Source organism: Asterias rubens, chromosome 4 (genome assembly GCF_902459465.1).
Source record: "Asterias rubens chromosome 4, eAstRub1.3, whole genome shotgun sequence".
In the NCBI taxonomy this organism is placed as follows: Eukaryota; Metazoa; Echinodermata; class Asteroidea; order Forcipulatida; family Asteriidae; genus Asterias; species Asterias rubens.
Genome location: NC_047065.1, coordinates 4,205,684 through 4,225,092, shown reverse-complemented (window position 1 = coordinate 4,225,092; position 19,409 = coordinate 4,205,684). Strand labels below are relative to the sequence as shown.

The following is a 19,409-nucleotide window of genomic DNA, read 5'->3' as shown; positions in this document are numbered from 1 at the left end:
ACAAGTCAATTATCAATCATAATTATGGAATTAGATTGCTATATTATTATTAAGTAGTTTAGTTTCCAGTCTGATGCTTAAATACATAATATAAAGACACTGGCAGTTTATACAAAAGATCTATCAAGGTACAACTCTTGAAAAGTTTGATTTAAAAAGAATAGTAATTTGGAAAGCACAAGAATTTCATGACAGTAAATCTAAAATTATTTTTAACCAAAGGTCTCTGCCATTAGGTTGATGTCAAAATATTGATATATGACAAGTACAGCACCTCATCAAGTAATATTTTAAGGGAAGCTTTCTAACATCATTATCGTCAAACTGTGTGAGTTTGATGTAAATATGTGGACATTGTTTTTTGTGTCCTACAAAAAGTACCCAGACCCTTTAACAGAAGCAGGTTCCCAGCCAAATTGTCATTGTTGTGACTGGTGCTCTACTCAAATTTTGCTTATAGGCAAGACATTTTTCAAGCAGTATGTTCTACTTAGCAGTATTTTCTGCTGAGCAGCTTTATAAAATTGGGCCTAGGTCAGAATTAAACCAGATTTCGGGACCCAAGGGAGCTGATCCACTACTGGTTTAGGATGACCCGTAATCTGGTAAAAAAAAAGGGTATTTCTGACTAGGGTTCTTTGTTACTTTGACCCATTTTGAGTCACTTTGACAAATCCTGGGTCAGTTGATTGACCACGCCTCACCGGACCGAGTCAATTCTAAACCAGAATTTATCAGAGTGTTCAAAACATTCACACCTTTTCTTACTAGTAGTAGTTACATAGTTTGAAGTACGCATTAACCGGGTTTAATTTCAGAAAATAATGTTTAACATTTTCATTTTAGCAAAGTTTGCAGCTACAACCATGTGTAAAATCTCTCTGGAGTATTGTTGGCTCTGAAAAGAGTCAGTGTGGTCTCGATGCTTCACTCAGCAGTTTTGACATTACAATCAAAATCATGATCATCAGAAGGCCTACATCAATTCACGTTTCCATTATTAGAATATTCATTAAAATACTTTTAAGTTAATCAATTAAATTATAAAAATTCGTTACATTCATACAACAAACTCTTGAGTATGATACAAAGGTTGTAGTAAAAATTACACATAACATTAATTTAAAAAGTAGTTTTTTAAAGGTATATGGCATTTTCGAAAGCACGGCTCCGAGGCTCATGAGCTCTGGCTTAGGCACCGTCAGTCTGTTTGAAAACCTGAATGAGCCCATGCCAAAGCCTAAGCCCAAACTGTGGTTTCGAAAAGGCACATAAAGAACTTGAATCTTATCCCTAAAAAGGGTTATTAAAAATGATGGTGGATTTCATTCTTGATTATTGTACAAAGTTACAAGTTTTGCATAGATTGTTTTCAGGCTCCCAAAAGGTTTTTATAAATATTGTTTACTATGCCTCCAACTGTGCAGTGCTTCCTAAGTGTACAAGTGTTATAAGTTATTTAGGTTACCTTTAGAGAAAAGTTAGTAAAAGTAACAATTTTACAAGTTAACTTGATCAATCGAGTCTTGAATTTATGCTCTGAATAAATATTGAAAATATAATTTTTCAAAAACCATATTGTCCATCTCACCCCCCTTGTCAGTATTGTGAGATCCTCTTAAGAGTACTGTTTTTCAAATTATCACTCCCCACCCCCCCCCCCCCCCCCCCCCCCCACCCCTCAACAAAACACTAGGTGTGCTGGAACATAGGGATGTGTAACCATTTTGTCCATAATGGTGTGATTTTGGTCCTTCAGTACAGGGACTCAACTACATGCAACTATATGTGCCTTACGTCTTCCGTTTTAAACTCCGAATTAAACTCGTCCTCAGTCCTAAGATTAATCCTAAGTTAGGAAGAGTTTGGTGAAATCGACTGTTGGACACCTTTGGTAATTGTCAAAGACCAGTCTTCTCAGTTGGTGTTTCTCAACATTCAAAAAATAACAAACCTGTGGAAATTTGAACTCAATTGGTAATTGAAGTTGCGAGAAAATAATGGGAAAAAAACACAAGTTGCTTGATTTTGAGACCTCAGCTGAGGTCTCGAATTCAATTCAAATATTTTAGTGAGAAATTACTTTTTTCTCGAAAACTACAGTACTTCAGAGAGGGTCGTTTCTTACAATGTTTTATTCTACATGTACCAACAGCTCTCCATTGCTTGTTACCAAGTACGTTTGTATGCTAACAATTGTTTTGAGTAATAACCAATAGTGTCCAGTCTCCAGGTCATTTCAGCACAATTTTGCAAAGTTTTCCCCAAGGGGAAAAAAACATCGAAAATCAGACTAAAGTAGAAAGAACACCATGTCTGTGTTAAAATTCACATCTGGTCTAGAATGTGGAAGATGTGGGTTCGAATCCCACCCAAGTTTCAGCATGACATCAAAGGTATGCTGGGTGTGTTTCATTGGATATATAAACAATCACTGTTTCTGTCATTGGCCAGTGATTAACCAATGACAAACTCAACATAAAACACACCCTGTACATATCAATTGTCAGTGACACGGTAACACCAATATACATGTATTAGTCTTTGTTCTCATGCAATTTTTGCATCTATTCAAAAATAAATATTTTAAGAAATTAATTTGAACAGTTTTAATAGATAAATAACATAGTTATAAACAAACAAGACTTATTTGGCGAGTGTATGGTCCTGAACAATTTAGTTCATCACAAACTTACTCATTTGCCTGCTATAAAAAGTATCTTTAAAATCACTGGAAAAGGATCAAGCACACAAAATTAATTAGACGCAAATATCTTCAATTTGACTTTCTTTATGGCCTCCGTACGTTAAACCCAATTTCATGTCTCTGCTTAAAGTAAGCGAAAAACACATGCTTACTGTAAGCATATTTCACTTAATAATTTGTGTTTATGTGAGTGCCTATTTCTCATCAACTAGGCATTTCTTCAGCTGACATAGCTAGAGCAGAGTTTTGGTGCTGACCCCCAGTAGGCGGAGAATGAGAATGGTGACTGTAAGTGCAGAATGCGACAGTGAGACTGGCTATAAAATCAGGGGGGCCAGTTCAGAGGTAAGAATACACATGTTGAAATGTTCGATTATACTCCCAAAACTCCTTACCTCATGTTCCTCTCTTTCTTCATTTCAGCTGCAGTGGTTCTTCTTCTGGTATTGCCTGATCCTCCTACTTCATCAACCTTTTAAAAAACCTGTTTAAAAAAAAAAAAAAAAAAAAAAATGAGACCAAGTTAAAAGCGAAGATGAGGTTTGGTGAAGACCGTGGAAAGCCCCTTTCTGTGTGCTATTAACTCAAGATCAAACTAAGTAGTTAAATGCAACTTGCACCAAATCGTCCATAGCAGCCACAAGCGGCTTAAACGACAATATCCATAGCGGCCGCAAACGGCTTCAACATTTGACCAAACTTCCACGAGCCAAAAAAGCTGAAGTAAGGGTTATGTCCTGAACTGAAATTTTGTTAGATGTTTCCATGACAACATAGCGTTTATACTGCTTTAGAACAAAACTTTTGCTTCATATTTTTCCAGAAAAATGAACCAAAAAAAAGAGAACCAAAACACATCTTAGTGACATAGGCCATGTAAAAGTGTGAATAATGAATGCCTTGAGACCAAAAATCCTCTAATCAAATGACAAGGATCTACTTGGGTGTTATATAACATCTCACTTTGGCCAATAATTTTTTTTCCGCTAAACAAGACATTCCTAAATGTGTACCTTCTCTCTCAGTTTGTATTTGATCACGTATCCTTTCCAGGCAAGATGTGGTTGCCAAAGCTACTGTAGGTGATTAGGCAGAAGTATTTAAATATCTGGAGAGAGGGAGAACAATTGAGAAGAAGAAAAACAATTAGTATAAAGTAAATGCACAAATCAATTAACTTCTAAATTTTTCGTAATTATCGATTAAAAAATCAGGCCCCAAGCCAAAGGTTTTGAAAAACTAAAAACACTTCTGCCGTTGAGGGTGCAAGTCAAAGGACAATGCCGCTGACGTCATGTCTGGGAGTTTGCTTTGTTATACCTACACACTGCAACAAAGCGGCTTTACAAATTGAAGCTCCCAACTATGACGTTTTGAGAGTGGTTACGTAACAGAGCTTTTCGCAAATCTCTCAGAAAAGCCCTTGACAAGGCCATTCGAAATGATTGTTTTTTTTACACGATTGAAATCTATTTACAATCATATGACTTGATTTCCTTATTCATTGAAAACATTTTAAGTGAAATTCAGCAAAGTTCACGACTTGACATTTTCGTTCAAGCAGGTCATTAAAAGCTAAATGTCAACACAACAACCATGAGCAGGTATATTGTAGTAACGAAAGCAGTTGAGTGGAAGGAGACAAAGCATGGATGAGCAAAAAGTATGATTACAAGGGGGAGAGGGGACTAGGGGAATGGGCTGATTTGAGCATGGAGGTAGCTAATTCTACCTCCATGGTTTGAGAAGCCGAATTGCTACGAGGCTACAATGTGTATGAGCTGTGGGCATGAAAGGCATCCAGCTACATTGACCCATACATGACCACAGAGCTAAGCCAGAGATTGAACACCTTTTGTTTTCTTCAGATGCGAAAATTGATCATCGTACAGGAGATTCACAACTCAACCCAAGAATCAAACAATGACCACAGTGGTGAGAGGAGAGCGCTTTAAGCACTAGCCACTCATGCAACCCTGCTGCACACATGGGGTGTTAAAGGCAGTGGACACTATTGGTAATAACTCAAAATAATTATCAGCATAAAACCTTACTTGGTAACGAGTAATGGGGAGGTGTTGATAGTATTAACGTTGAGAGAAACGGCTCCCTCTGAAGTGGCGTAGTTTTCGAGAAAGAAGTAATTTTCCACGAATTTGATTTTGAGACCTCAAGCTTAGAACTTGAGGTCTAAATCAAGCATCTGAAAGCACACAACTTCGTGTGACAAGGGTGTTTTTTTCTTTCGTAGTTATCTTGCAACTCCGACGACCAATCAAGCTCAAATCTTCACAGGTTTGTTATTTTATGCCGAGATACACCTAGTTAGAAGACTGGTCTTTGACAATTACCAATAGTGTCCAGTGTCTTTAATTTTGACAATCAGAACCAATAACTGAAGTTTCGGTTGAGTTGGCCATTGGTTGATAACTGGCCAATGACCCAAAACAGTCATTGGTTGCGACCGTCAAAATGCACCCCTGGAAAGTCTGATATCAATTCAAAAAAGTAAACTATGAGGAAACAAACTCCATTTTCTAAATCATACCTTGATTTCTTTGTCTTCTGAGCCAGTGAAGAGTAAACTATGACGCAAGGTGATGACATTGACGCTACCCTGGTGTCGGGAGAGAACTTGGAGGGACAAAAAATTCTTCAGGTCCCAGACCTAAATGAGGAACAAAAATGTTATCAATGGTTTTTTAATCACATACACTAGCGGTGAGATCAAGGCACTTTACAACCTTATTATCCCTGTTCATCAGGCATACTTTTGGACCAGTCCTCAAACTTTCTCAACTCCCTGGGGAACATAAAACCCCAAGCAGCTTATATAAGCGCTAAGGGGTTAGTCAAGCACAATACTGTCTCATTCCTCCCAGGTTATCATTGATACACCTTGGTTAAGAGAAGCAATTATGGTTAAGTGCCTTGCTCAAGGACGCAAGTATCAAGATTCGAACCCACACTCTGATGATTCAACCATCAGAACATGAGTCTGGTCAGGTGCTACCTAGAATCTAAGGTGCTACCTAGAATCTCAGGTGCTACCTAGAATCTCAAGTGCTACCTAGCATTTTAGGTGCTACCTAGCACCCCAGGTGATACCTAGCGTCACAGGTGCTACCTAGCATTTTAGGTGCTACCTTTCATTACCGGTGCTGCCTAGCAAGTAAGGTGCTAGCTGCCTAGCATCTCAGGTGCTTCCCAGGATCTCAGGTGATATTTATTTTCTCAGGTGCACTGGTGCTACCTAGCATTACTGGTGCTGCCTAGCAAGTCAGGTGCTACCTGTCAACCCAGGTGCTACTTAGCATCTCATATCCAACAAAGAATTTGAAAAGAATTACCTGAACTGTGTTGTCATAGGAGCTTGATATGACAAACTGACCAGCAGGGCTCGTTGCCAGGTCAGTAACGATTCCAATATGGCCGCCGAGGCATTTTACATGCTGATGGGTGATGACGTCAAAGATTTGCATGTTCCTGTTGTACGTGCCTGCGCCGGAAAACACGCAAATTAAAAATAACAACTCAGGAAATTGTTTATTTAATATTCACCTCAACTCAATTTCATAAAATGAATTCAACAGTGACAGTAGAAACCATACTGTTGGTAAAGTCAATATGTCACAAGGGCCATGTCACACAAGGCAATTTACAGGCAACCAGATTTGGGCAATCTCCGAGAAGAGAAGGCATTCACATTTCAATGTTTACATATTATTCTTGAGGATCATTAGACACTGTTTGAAAAATTACTAATTTGCTATCAAAGTGGTCTTGTAGGATGCACTGCAGTTGGTTGCCTCCAAGTTGACTGTAAAAGTTGTCTCATGTGACAAGGCCTGCTGGTTAAGTTTTGTGTAGTGCGCCAAATTTTTGACCGCGAGGGCGCTCTTAATAGTATTTGTATCACTTCCGGGGTAAACGCGATTAGTCCTGCTCAGTTTTAATAGACGTATTTAATAACGGTTTTGGGTATGAATGCATATATCCCTGGAAGTGATTGCAAGTGCCCTCCGCGGTCCAAAATATGGCCCATTGTTAGCAATAAATACACATTTCATTGTTCAAAATCTGTTTACATGACAGGAACTTTGATTCTGAGAGGACCCTAGTCTTTGAAAAACTTTATTGTGTATGTAAAAACCACACCGAATCTTTAAAGTTTTCCTGCATAAATAGTCAAAGTAACTCGATGCAATGCAAAACTTATGGGTTTCTGGTGATCAGCAGAGCCAGTTTGTATGAAGTGGACATGGCTTACAGTGGAATGACGTCACACTTATGCACAGGATTTAAATAAAAAGAATTTGTAAATTTGAAAAACAAAAGCATAAACAAAGGCTCAAACTCAATTTGTGTATAGACATTGTTAATAGTGCCAAAAAAAAAAAAGTTTGTTTTATGTTAATAGTGCAAAAACCCACAAAACATTATTTGTTTCAAAAACCTTTATCACTTCACAGTTAAAAAAATACATAATAATAATGGAAACAAAGTGCTGCATAAGTAAACCAAACTTGGACAAGAACACTGAACTACAAGGATGGCTCTGTAGACGAACTTGCTGTTAAACGTGTTTTTAATTTTGTTAATTTCATAGTTAGGGTTGAAAAGCGCTGATCAGGCTTGGCTTTAAACAGAGGCCATGGCCTTGTTACCCTGGTCTTTGCCTTGATGCCCCTTCAAAAGATTCAGATCAAATTGAAGATTTTTTTAAAGGAAGTGGCCTTAACAAAACGAAAATAGCCTTGCTTTTTGAAAGATAAAATTCCAGCCTGGAAAGATCACATTTTTGCAATGACATTCTTTAAAAAAAACCTTTAAAAACCCCGAAATATACACCACACAAAAGTAAAAAAAATTTTTTTTGTAAATACGTGTAATTTCTTCGTCTTTGTTGTTAGGGGATCTGTAAATGGCCGAGCCTAATGTCCGTTATAAGCCCTACCTGAATTTCTATCGTTAATGTTCTTGTCCTCATTTTCTCCCCGTGTACCTAGGTCAAAGTTCAAGGGTCACAGGAAGACAAGGAAAAGAGTTTTCATGCAAAAATACTAACGGTCCCTTTAAAATTAATAACTGTGACAATAAAAGCCAAATGGGCCCAATGTCATAGAGCTGCTAAAGCAGTAGATATCACTAAGAAGTTTTTGCTCAGCAAAAGTTAGCAAGACACCAGTCAGTGTTGTCATGGGAATGTTTTAAGGAAAACTTAAACTGTTGTAAAAAATAAAAGGTGCAAGTCATACTTTTTCAATAGTTTATGCTCCCTTTAAAAAAACAAAATGTTCTAAATGAATAAATAATTGACAAAATATCTTCCAATGTGAAAGTTCAAATTTCGAGACAAAAACATAAAGCACAAATCAACTATGCTTACCAGATTAAGGTTACCAGCCCCACCAAAAAACATTCCATATGGAGCACTTGAGACTCCCACGCCTGCTTTTTTTTTGCTAAGCAGAAAGTTGTACTTAAAAGTACGTTATCTACTGCTTTTAGAGCAGCACCACAAAGCCTAATTTAAAAGCACACACACTATAAGCAGTAATAATTTACATGTAAGCACTATTTGGCTTCCAGTTTACAAAGAATATACACATATCAAAGTCATGCGTCAGACACAAGCATCACTACAGAGCTAATTGGTGAACTCAAACAAAATTATGACCATGCTCCAGTTCCCCCCCCCACCCCCACCTAAACAAAACAAAAAAACCTGATTATTCCTAAAGGAGTTCATTCTGAACAAATAAAGGCAATGGACACTATTGGTAATTACTCAAAATATGTATTAGCATGAAAACCTCACTTGGTAACGAGTAATGGGGAGCTATTGATAGTATAAAACTTTGTGAAAAACGGCTCCCTCTGAAGTAAAGTAGTTTTCGAAAAGGAAGTAATTTTCCACGAATTTGATTTCGAGACCTCAGATTTAGAATGTGAGGTCTTGAAATCAAGCATCTGAAAGCACACTGTTTGGTGTGACAAGGGTGTTTTTTTTTCCATTATTATCTCGCAACTGCGACGACCGATTGAGCTCAAATTTTCACAGGTTGGTTATTTTATGCATATGTTGTGAAGGCTAGTCTTTGACAATTACCATTAGTGTCCAGTGGCTTTAAAGAAGAAAAACAGATACTTTTTAGAAATGTCTAATCACAATAACCAACAAACAAGAACCCCAAACCAAAAGAGGATTTACAACATTATTGAAGATGACTGGGGCCCAGTTTCATGGCTCTACTTACTGCCAAATTCTGCACTTATGATGGCCATTCTCCACTTACTGTGCAAGCGCTGAATTTCTGCGCTAGCTGTGTCAGCAAAGAATGACTAGTAATGTGGCGTATGTACATGCACAAGCTGGTCAGCATACTTTTGTTGTGCTCAGCTACATTTCCGGCTTAGGCAGCGCTATGAATATGTGCCCTGGTCTTGTGCATTGGGACATGCATTTGGGCGACTGAGGATTAAATAGAGACACATGTGCAAGAGCACAGAGTAGAGAGACGGACAGTTAACACTCACCTAGTATGATATACTGTGATGTGATTGCAATGGAATAGACGGACCCGTATTCATGCTCCAGTTTCCTCTTGAGTGTGAACTGCCCTGTGGCATCCCATATAGAGACTGTATTGTGGGAACCACTGTAAAGACTTTCCTGTTAACGAAACATGCAGAATGGTTTTAAACGCAGTGGACACTAATGGTCATTACTCAAATCAATCGTTAGCATTAAACCTTACTTAGCATTGGGGAGAGGTTGATAGTATAAAACATTGTGAGAAACGGCTCCCTCTGAAGTGACGTAGTTTTCGAGAAAGAAATAATGTTCCACAAAATTGATTTCGAGACCTCAGAATAAGATTTTGAGGTCTCAAAATCAAGCATCTAAAAGCTCACAACTTCGTGTGACAAGGGTGTTTTTTATCTTTCATATTTATCTCCACCTTCGACGTCCAATTGAGCTCAAATTTTTACAGGTTTGCTCTTTTGTGCATACGTATAATGAGATACACCAAGTGAGAAGACTGGTCTTTGCCAATTACCATTACCAATAGTGTCCAGTGCTTTAGCAAGCATTTCAAGTTGTCATTCGGAATCTACACATATAAGGAATATGTATGTGAGATTTTCTTTTCTTAACCACTTCGGATGACCTCATTATCCCATTATCCATAAACACCAGAACATTGTTCATACTTGTTTTATCCACCTGGACTTTTCAGCGTGTTAAGGCAAGCACCTACCATTATACAGTTAATTTTCAAATTTAATTTTGTACGTACCTGAGAAGGTTCTATGGTTAATGCCCGAACCCAATGATGTAATCCAGGTATCGTTGTTACAGATTCTAAAGTGTGAACTAACCAAACCTATACAAAGTAAAACAAAGAAGATGAATATTACGTTATATTTGGTTTGCGGTATACCATGTGTGTATCTACTTGCCAGGTATAGTTTGTTCTTAGAGAACTGTCTTTCTTTATTCTACTTCTGCGGAGTAGATTTATCGGATGTTCGGGAGACTTCTCAGTTCTGAAAAGAACTGTCCTGCTTTTTAACTACTACCTGGGCGGAAGGTATAACAAATTGGCTGGGACTACTACTTTAGCATATAGGATCGTAATTAACTGCACTACCCAGGAGTCAGTTCTTGAATTGGTCTCAATGTTTCGACTAGCTTGCTCTAGTCATCGTCAGGAGACGTCGACTTACTTTACATTTTCTGAAATCTTGTTCATCTTATAGGGGTGTGATTTTTACAACTATAAAATTCTTGAAAAATGGGTAGTGTTATCTTCTAGGGAGATTTGCAGAGAAGACACCATGTACAAGTTGATGAGTTTGTTATGGTTCTAAAAAGAACCGGTGGTTTAATAACTTGACTTTTTCATTGGGCAAATCTTGTATTTCAAATCAGACTTCTTTTCCCACTTGAAATCAAATGTAAATACTTCCAAACGGAAAAAGACATATCAATTTTTACCTTGATGGTTGACTGACCAGAAGAGAAGAGATACTTTCTGTTCTTTGCCAAAGCACAAATAGCACTGTCATGAGCATGCTGTTTGAAAAAAAAGTTTATGAAAAGTAACTTGACATATGATTTTTTTGTTTTGTTATGAATGAAAGTTCACCCCAAACAAGGCTGAAAGTTTAAAGGCAAGGTTTTTTTTTTATACTGTTCGGTTGTTTTAATACTTTTTAAATCTAGATATATACAATAAAACACAATTTCGTTTCAAAATGTGGTTGCATCTTGGAGATATGGCAAAAAATCTGAAGCGAATATGTCCAGACAAAAACAGGAAAAATAACCCCTAAAACAAACACTGCAGTAACGCTGCTCAGTTTCAGATTTTGGGGCATAAAAACTTAGTTATTTTTTAAAAACCACATTATTTTAAAGTGAAATGTTTCTCAAAATGCTTTATATTGAAAGCTGCTGTAGGCAAGAGTTTTCATTGCCATTAAGTTTAAGAGTGATTACCAAATGTATAACTTCCCTTTGAATATAAATATAAAACATGACCGTTATGTAAAGGCTGAATGCTTAGAAAATTTGTAAATTTACAAACAAGTATTTAATTTAACAAACAAGTTTTTAATTTGAACAAAAAGACAATTGGCTGTAGCAAACAAATTACTATCCGAAAGGACCTATGTTATAAATGCAAAAAATAGTTAATGGCCTTCTCAAAGGCTAAAGTTTTCAGTTTTACAAACAACTATTTCTTGCAACTTACTTTGACACATTTGTGCTCTGTCATGGTGTCGTATTTCCACATACGTAAGGATTGATCGGCACCAGCGCTGTAGAGATATTCCTTACCAGTTAGAAGAGCGTTTACCTTCAGGAAGAGGGAAATAAAGGATTTCCAAAGATAATGTAATAGATGTTAGGCAATGGAATTCGCACTGCCTCTATCTACCGGGCAATCTCGGTGGTCTAGTTGGTAAGACACTGCTCTAGAATTGCAAGGGCCGTGGGTTTGAATCCCTCCCGAGTAAAATACCTGTGATTTTTTTCACAGGACTCTGGAAAGTACCGAGTATCATACAGTGCTTACACATATCGGTGTATAATGGGTAAAACCAAAATTAATAGTAAGATAATGTAAAGCAACAAGTAGGCGGAACTTTTAATACAAAGTGGCATGTCTAGTTCACCAGACCCAAGCTGTTGTGTTGTCTGCAGCAGAGTGTGGGTTCGAATCCTGATCATGACACTTTCGTGTATGCCCTTGAGTAAGGTAGTTGACCATTATTGCTTCATAAAAAGTTGGGAATGTATCACACTCTGCTCTACCAGCCAGGCTCCTAGTGGATGAAACCCATCCCTACATCCTTACAGACTGTGGTGGGGGTAACCCAGTTTAAGCCCCAGGAGTAGGTGGTAAAGTGCCCCTGGTGACAGTTGAATTGGGGAGACAGCCAAAATCAGTTAAGTGTAGTCCTCACCATGAAGTGGTCGTCCGGCCTTGTGAATTTAGGAGAAATCCCGTTCACAAAATATAAATAAATTACAAACACTAAAAGATATGCATAAGTTCTGTCAGCCCTTTCACAATGGAAAGTTTTTTAGTTAATGATGTGCTTCTTAAAAGAACTGTCCATAATATATATATATCGAATAGTCTTACTGTATCGGTGTGTCCTTTAATATTCTGTACGCAGCCCTTGCTGAGGGCGTCGATGTCCCACACTTTGATGAGCTTGTCAGCTCCGCTTGAGTATAACCTATGACCCCTGGTTGCTAGGCAGTGGATAGCACCTTCATGACCTCTGAGGAATAAATAACAAACAATCATGCCAGCTAATTTCAACTTAAATTATTTGCTTTCAAAATCCATGCTCATGTACCCTAGACACACCTGAACCAAAATTAAATGAGACATCGCCAGGCATCACAAGGCCAGACAGCCACTTTAAGGTGAGGACTACACTTAAATGATTTGGGCTGTCGACTGAAACCAACTGCCACCAGGGGCACGTTGCCACCTTCTGGGGAAGGGTTACACCCTTCAATGTCTGTAAGGATGTAGGCATGGATATAGCAGCCTGGCTGGTAGAGCAAAATGCACTACCTTCCCAACTTTTCACGTAGCACTTACAACCTGGATTCCAACCCAAACTCTGCTGAGTGAACTATAGACTGCTCGGCTTCGCAGAAAAAAAATAACCCTTCTCTTTCACTTTCTATGTTTCCTGAATAATGTGAACTACTCATATTACGGAAATACAATCAAATAGCACACAGACTGAAAAAGTATGTTAACCCTTCTTTAGAAGTCATTCATTTCTGTATAATCATCACAAAAAACACCCAGACTTTTATTGTTGATTTCTTTAATAAACGTTTGTCAGTAAAAATTTCAACAGAAATAACGTTGAAAACAAACAGAAACAGAAACTTTCTCTCCTAAACTCACCTCAGAGTTCCAATGCACTTAAATTCAAAAGGTACCTGCCAGTTATCAAAGCTGGAAATTGTGTTCTCTGGGCTGGAAGAATCACGTCGCTCTAAATCAAATAAACAACAAAATGAAATAGTTTAAGTAATGATTTCAAAATATCCAATGAAGGTTTTGCTTGAATGTGAGTGTGTAGCTTGTTTAAGTGTTGGAGCTATGACTGAAAAAGCATGATCGCTATAGCGTGTCATGGTGCGGGGTCCTGGAGAAGCTGAAAATGAGCTGTGCAAGAAGAGTGAAAGGCGCCGGGTAGCTGATGAAACCAAACTTGTAAGTAAACGTTAAAGAAACAATTTTTACAGCAGTATCAATATTATTTAAGACTAGCTTGGACCAGCTTGAACAAAACGAGCAACTAGTGATCTTTGCTGAAGTTCATGTAAAATGTTTTCAGTCAATAAGGAATTTGAGTTCACATGAGAGTAAACAAATTTTATTTGTGGAAAAAAAAAAAATCATTTGGAATTCCTTTCTCAGGTGCTTTGAGGGAACTGCATCAAGCAAAAAAAAAAAAAAAGTCAGAAAGTAGGATCTTTGTAAATCCATTGGTTTCAGACTTCAAAGAGCTTTTTGGAGGCACTGGACACCTTTGGTAAATGTCACAGAACAACTTTCTCACTTGGCGTATCCCAACAAACATAAAATCAAAAATCTGTAATAATGTGGACTCAAGTGGTCATTGGAGTTGGAAGAGAATAATGAAAATAAAAACACTCTTTTGCACAAATGTGTGTGCTTTCAGATGCCTACAAAAATATTCAAAGACTTCAGGCCTCTTTCCCAAAAACTATATTACTTCAGAGGGAGCCGATTCTCACAACGAATTACACTATCAACATTTCTCCATTGCTCATTACCAAGTGAGTAATTACCAACAGTGTCCAAGTGCCTTTAACAAGTCTGAAGTCAGATAAAAGTCTGAAATTTCTCATCACTGCATGAACCAACCTGAAGGTGTTCTGGATTTCATCCCGATCCGCCGTGCCCGATTGAAAGAAGCTGATGACAGCTTTGTTTCATGTTGGTCGATGGCTAATCTTAAGCTGTTGTACTTCGCCATCATGTCAGCCAAGGCGCTGTTAAAGAAAACAGAATACTAATATTTGGAGGCGCATGCCAACAACTTTTCAAGGAAGAAGTTTTGGTTTTTAAAAGGGGTTTCTGGGTTTGAAATTAACACTGGAACGCAGGCCTGACGTCATTTTTCTTTGGGATAGTAAACTCTTAAAAAAACTGGACCACCTTTTGAAATGCAATTTTCACATGTTAGTTTTAAAGGCAGTGTACACTATTGGTAGGTACTCAAAATAATTATTAGCATAAAACCTTTCTTGGTGACGAGTAATGGGGAGAGGTTGATGTTATAAAACATTGTGAGAAACTGCTCCCTCTGAAGTGCCATAGTTTTTCGAAAAAGAAGTCATTTTCAACGAATTTGATTTTGAGACCTCAGATTTAAAACTTGAGGTCTCAAAATCAACCATCTAAACGCACACAACTTCGTGTGACTAGGGTGTTCTCTTCTTTCATTATTATCTCGCAACTTTGATGACCGATTGAGCTCAGTTTTTACAGGTTAGTTTGTTTATGCATATGTTAAGATACATCAACTGTGACGGCTAGTCTTTGACAATTACCAATAGTGTCCACTGCCTTTAATAAGGGTTTAAAAAATCGAACGGGTCAAAAGACAAAAAAGGTATACTTTGCCATTAAAACATTTTGCTGATAATTTCTGAAGGCTATTCTGCTAAGCAAAAATGGGAAAAGCCAGTCACAAATAGTGCATGTGGCATGGTGGTTTGGCTGGTAACTTCTTTTGATAAGTATTACTTTTGTTGTGCTTAGCTAATTTTTACCAGAATAAGGGTTAAATATTGTACCTTGTGCAGGTGTCCAGGTTGGCTTTCATTTCTTCTCGGCTCTTGTCGAGGAGCATCACTTTTTGGGCCAGTGTCTGGACTTGCTTCCTTAGGCTTTCATCGTCAGCAAACTGTCCAAATAAATTCAGTAGATCAATTGAATAATAATAATGATAATAATAATTATGATAATAACACAGCATTTGTAGGGAACACTTTCTCTGTTATTAGTTAAACATTCATAAATACCTCGGGACAGTTTCGCTATTCCTATTGGTGGAGAGCGCGTCACGTTGGTGTGTATAAACATTTGTTTATGACCGGTAAAAAGTGTTGAAACATGGGCGTGACGCGCATTATTGCACCTGTGCTTATAAGACAGTTTCTTCATTCCTACTGGTCGAGAGCAACGGACGGGATAGTTGTGCCACATCAGCATTCCCTTATAAGGAGTTGTTAACCCGAGGGCGTCGGAGGGCTTTACCATTTCATAGCTGGAGGGGTGTTGTGTTGAAAGAAATCATTGAACAATTATAATTTTTTGCATTTATTTTACTTTTTGACCAAAAGTGTTGATGTTTTTTTGACCGAAAAGGTATTTATAAATGGGAATCAAAATGTGTTGAATCGGTTTTCAACGAGTGGTTTAAACCCGCCGAGGCCTGGTTCTTGATAATTTACCTCGACTTCGTCTCGATAAAAATATCAAGAACCAGGCCTCGTTGGGATTAAACCACTAGTTGAAAACCTCTTCACCACACATTGATTCCCTTATTCAAAGGCATCAGTCTAAATCAATCAAAGTATTCTCAGATGTTTATGCATATGTTAGGACACACCAAGCCTGAATACTGGTCTTTGACAATTACCAAAGGTGTCCAGTACCTTTAATCAGTTGTGTGAGTCAGGAGAAAATAGTCTAGTCATTAGTGCTGGGCGAATAGTGAAATTTTGATATTCGGATACCGCTGGCCAACTATCCGAAATTAACCGAATATTCAAATAGTTTTTTCGCCGCTAGAGGGCGCTATTAAAAAATATATTTGTGGTTTATTATTTGATATATATATAAATATATATATAGTAATGAATAGGGTAGATGGCCTTAGCTTTCGATCCCATCCGGACCTTCTTCAGAGGCATAAAACAAGTACAAACAAATACATATCCATTTATGGAAAAAGAGAGGGGGAAAGGGATTAAGGAAAGGATCCAGAAAGAAGCGGGAAAATAACAGCCAATCAAAGTTCCTATTTCAGAAACAATATTGGTGGCTATGAACCAATAGGAGTGAAGTGGCGAGGACAAGGGATGTTTAGAATGAAAGGAAGGGTTACTGGACCATAAAAGTGGTAAATGTATTGTTCGACAACAATGCAGGGAGACATGAAAGGGTAGGATTAGAGAGCAAGTTGCATCATGATGCAACTAACAATGGTCAATTTTAATATATATATATATTTTTTGTTGCCGCTAGAGGGCGCTGTTCGGGTGTGAATGAGATCTTATGGGCGGATTGATATTAGTTTTAGACAGTGTCACTCGGTTCATTCATAAAAATGACCGGATCTAATTTTAAAATGATTTGCTTTTTCTTTTGATCGTGATTGACTATACGTGAAGGAAAACTTTTGTAATCTTTGAACAAATTACGTCAGAAATGTCATTGTTTTAACTCTTCACGGAGGTGAGCATAGTTAAATAATTAATTTATGCTGTTTTATGCTGTCTTAATAGAAGTTTCATAAGGATTCAGGCAAAAAATTCATATCAGTTGTCGCCCGACGTCCGCGGATATTCGGATATTAAAGAATATCCGGTTACTCGGTTGTAATTACAGAATTATCCGGTTTGTAAACAGGTATTCCCGCCCTATGCGGATATCCTGTTAAGAAAAAAAAGGCATTCGCGATTACGGATAGGAAAACCTATTCGCCATTAACCAGATATTCGAATAATTTGCCCAGGCCTTCTAGTCATTACCTGTTGGATACCTTCTGACTCTGTAGTTACTGATGGTACAGATTTGTATTGGCATGTCTGGCAGTGGTGCTCAACAGCTTGGGATGTTCCATGAAACAAACAACCTGTGGTCAAAGTGAAAGGGCAGTTCAATAATTGTATAACTTGTAATGAATTTTGGTTTTGAGGTACATGATGAGGTATCAATGTATTTGGGTTGCAGTAAGGCCAAATAACAAAAAATACCAGTTGATTGTCCAGATTTTTAAAAAAAGAGGAGGATGAGGGCCTTACTATTTACTTTTTACTTTTTGTTTTTTCAAGTTGGCCGCTAAGTATTTCAAGTCAAACAGGCCACCAATTCTTCAGTTTGAATCAACCGCAAACTTATTTATACCTATTAGTTGCATGAGGACCTGTGTTCACTAACATAACAGGGTCAGATAACACTAAAAAGATTTGCTGGTAGGCATTCACATATTGTTTTATGAAACAGACGATTACAAGTGTTCGAGAGCATCAAGTTAGATTTTTTACAAATATCGAAAAATAGTAAATAGTAAAAAATAATCTCGCAACTATCCTCTCACCTCTCTGGTGAAATTCACACTTGATAAAAGAGCACACACTCAAGATGTGATCCTCCAGGAACTGACGCTGAAGGACGCCACACTCCGGGCTGTTGGGGCAAGAAAGAGCGCTATAAGGGCACGTCTTTTCATGGTCAGTCTTCTGGGACAGTTTGACGAGCTCAGGGCAGCCACAGCTGTCTGTGATGAGTTCATCATTGCGTGAGCTAAAGCGTTTGATTCCATTCTTACAGTAGACGAGCAACTCATCGATCTGGGATTTTATTGCTCTGTAAAGAAAAACAAAAAGGTTTTTATTTTTAAAGTTACATACCAAAAAATTTTTGCAAAAACATGTTGATGAATGACATTAAAGGAACACGTTGCCTTGGATCGGTCGAGTTGGTCTATAAAATGCGTTTGTAACCGTGTTATGAAATGCATGGTTTGCAACATGTTTTAAAAGTAGAAGAAATTGCGTGGTTTTCCTTTTACTTTGCGAACTATTAACTCAGTCGACCATTTATGGGAGTCAAAAATTTGGATCCCAAAACATAAATGACCGACCGTGTTAGTCGACGGGGAAAACCGTGCAATTTCGAGGCATGTATGTGTGGATCATCATTGTATTCTACTTTTACAACATCTTTCTACTCATGTGGATATGCGTTTTATAATAAACGGTTACAGACGCTTTTTATAGACCAACTCGACCGATCCCAGGCAACGTGTGATGATAGGGACACCAGTCATCTCAACCCTACTTTATTTATATTATCAACAATTATATATCATATTTCTGATTGATTTGTAATCAGACAAAAATCTGGATAAAAATAATAATAAAGGGAAACAATTAGTTCAAAAGCAATGTCTAATTGTTATTTAGCAATTGACACTATATTCAGACATCTGTAATTAAGAAATAATAATATAATAATTTTATTATAATTTTATTTATAGTTATACTCTAAATTTATAATAAACAAATCCATAGTAAAAAATTAATAAAAAAATTAATACAGAATAGTGAATTAAATACAAATACTTTTTTGGAAAGCACACATTAAAATTGGGTGGTAGGCCAGAAAAATAGATTAGAATGGATGTGACTTTGGATAACTTTCCGTATGGCGCCACAACTTTTTCACTCATTTTTACAAAAAGGGATATCTCATTGAGGTAAATTAGAATTAGATACTATATTATTTCATATCAAATGAATAAGTGGTGGCGCCATACGGAAACTTTTCCGTGACTTTTTAGGGGTGAATGGTTTCCGAAAAAAATAATAAAAGCCATAATACAATAACGCGTTGTGTGCATGGCATATGCAGTGACCCGCACCAAAACAATTGACAAGAAAAGGGTGTGTGTACAAAACCAACGACAAACCTGTTCTCAAAAACAGATGTATTTTTTAACTGTTTATTGTCCACGGGACAAACTTCCAAAAGCACCAAAGAGTCCTCATCTGTTGAGCAGAGCCGGCAGAATGTATGGCCACAACCAACACTGATTACAGGGTCCTGGAAGAGGTTTTTACACACGGGACAATAGAGGTGAATTGATGGCTCTTCTGCGAACACGGAAGTCGCCATGATGAAATAACTACATCACGCCAATGGAGGGCGGTATTTCAAAAGAAGGAATTCCCAAAAGAATGATCTCACATGTCTTTGATTGTTATAAAACAAACAGCTTGGAATTACAGTTTACCCGCATCTGACTAGCTGACAAATTTGGTCCAAATAAATTGATTTTAGAAAAATTACAGTTTTTGCAATAAATGAGATCTTAAAATTCATCACAAGTT

The 19,409-nt window shown here is 37.5% G+C and overlaps 1 protein-coding gene across 1 annotated transcript; it reads right to left on the bottom strand.

Annotated features, from left to right (window-relative positions):
- Window positions 1–2,156: 2,156 nt before the first annotated feature.
- Window positions 2,157–19,194, bottom strand: LOC117288758 (E3 ubiquitin-protein ligase TRAF7-like). Its single transcript, XM_033769588.1, has 16 exons — window positions 18,989–19,194; window positions 17,615–17,883; window positions 17,046–17,149; window positions 15,084–15,193; window positions 14,149–14,276; window positions 13,159–13,249; window positions 12,370–12,511; window positions 11,473–11,577; window positions 10,713–10,790; window positions 10,012–10,098; window positions 9,248–9,383; window positions 7,665–7,712; window positions 6,058–6,206; window positions 5,256–5,375; window positions 3,721–3,815; window positions 2,157–3,191 (listed from the first exon to the last, which is right to left on the bottom strand). Exons 1-15 carry the CDS (start codon window positions 19,192–19,194, stop codon window positions 3,744–3,746), a joined length of 1,845 nt encoding a protein of 614 aa, XP_033625479.1. The 3' UTR covers window positions 2,157–3,191; window positions 3,721–3,743.
- Between the last annotated feature and the right edge of the window lie 215 nt (window positions 19,195–19,409).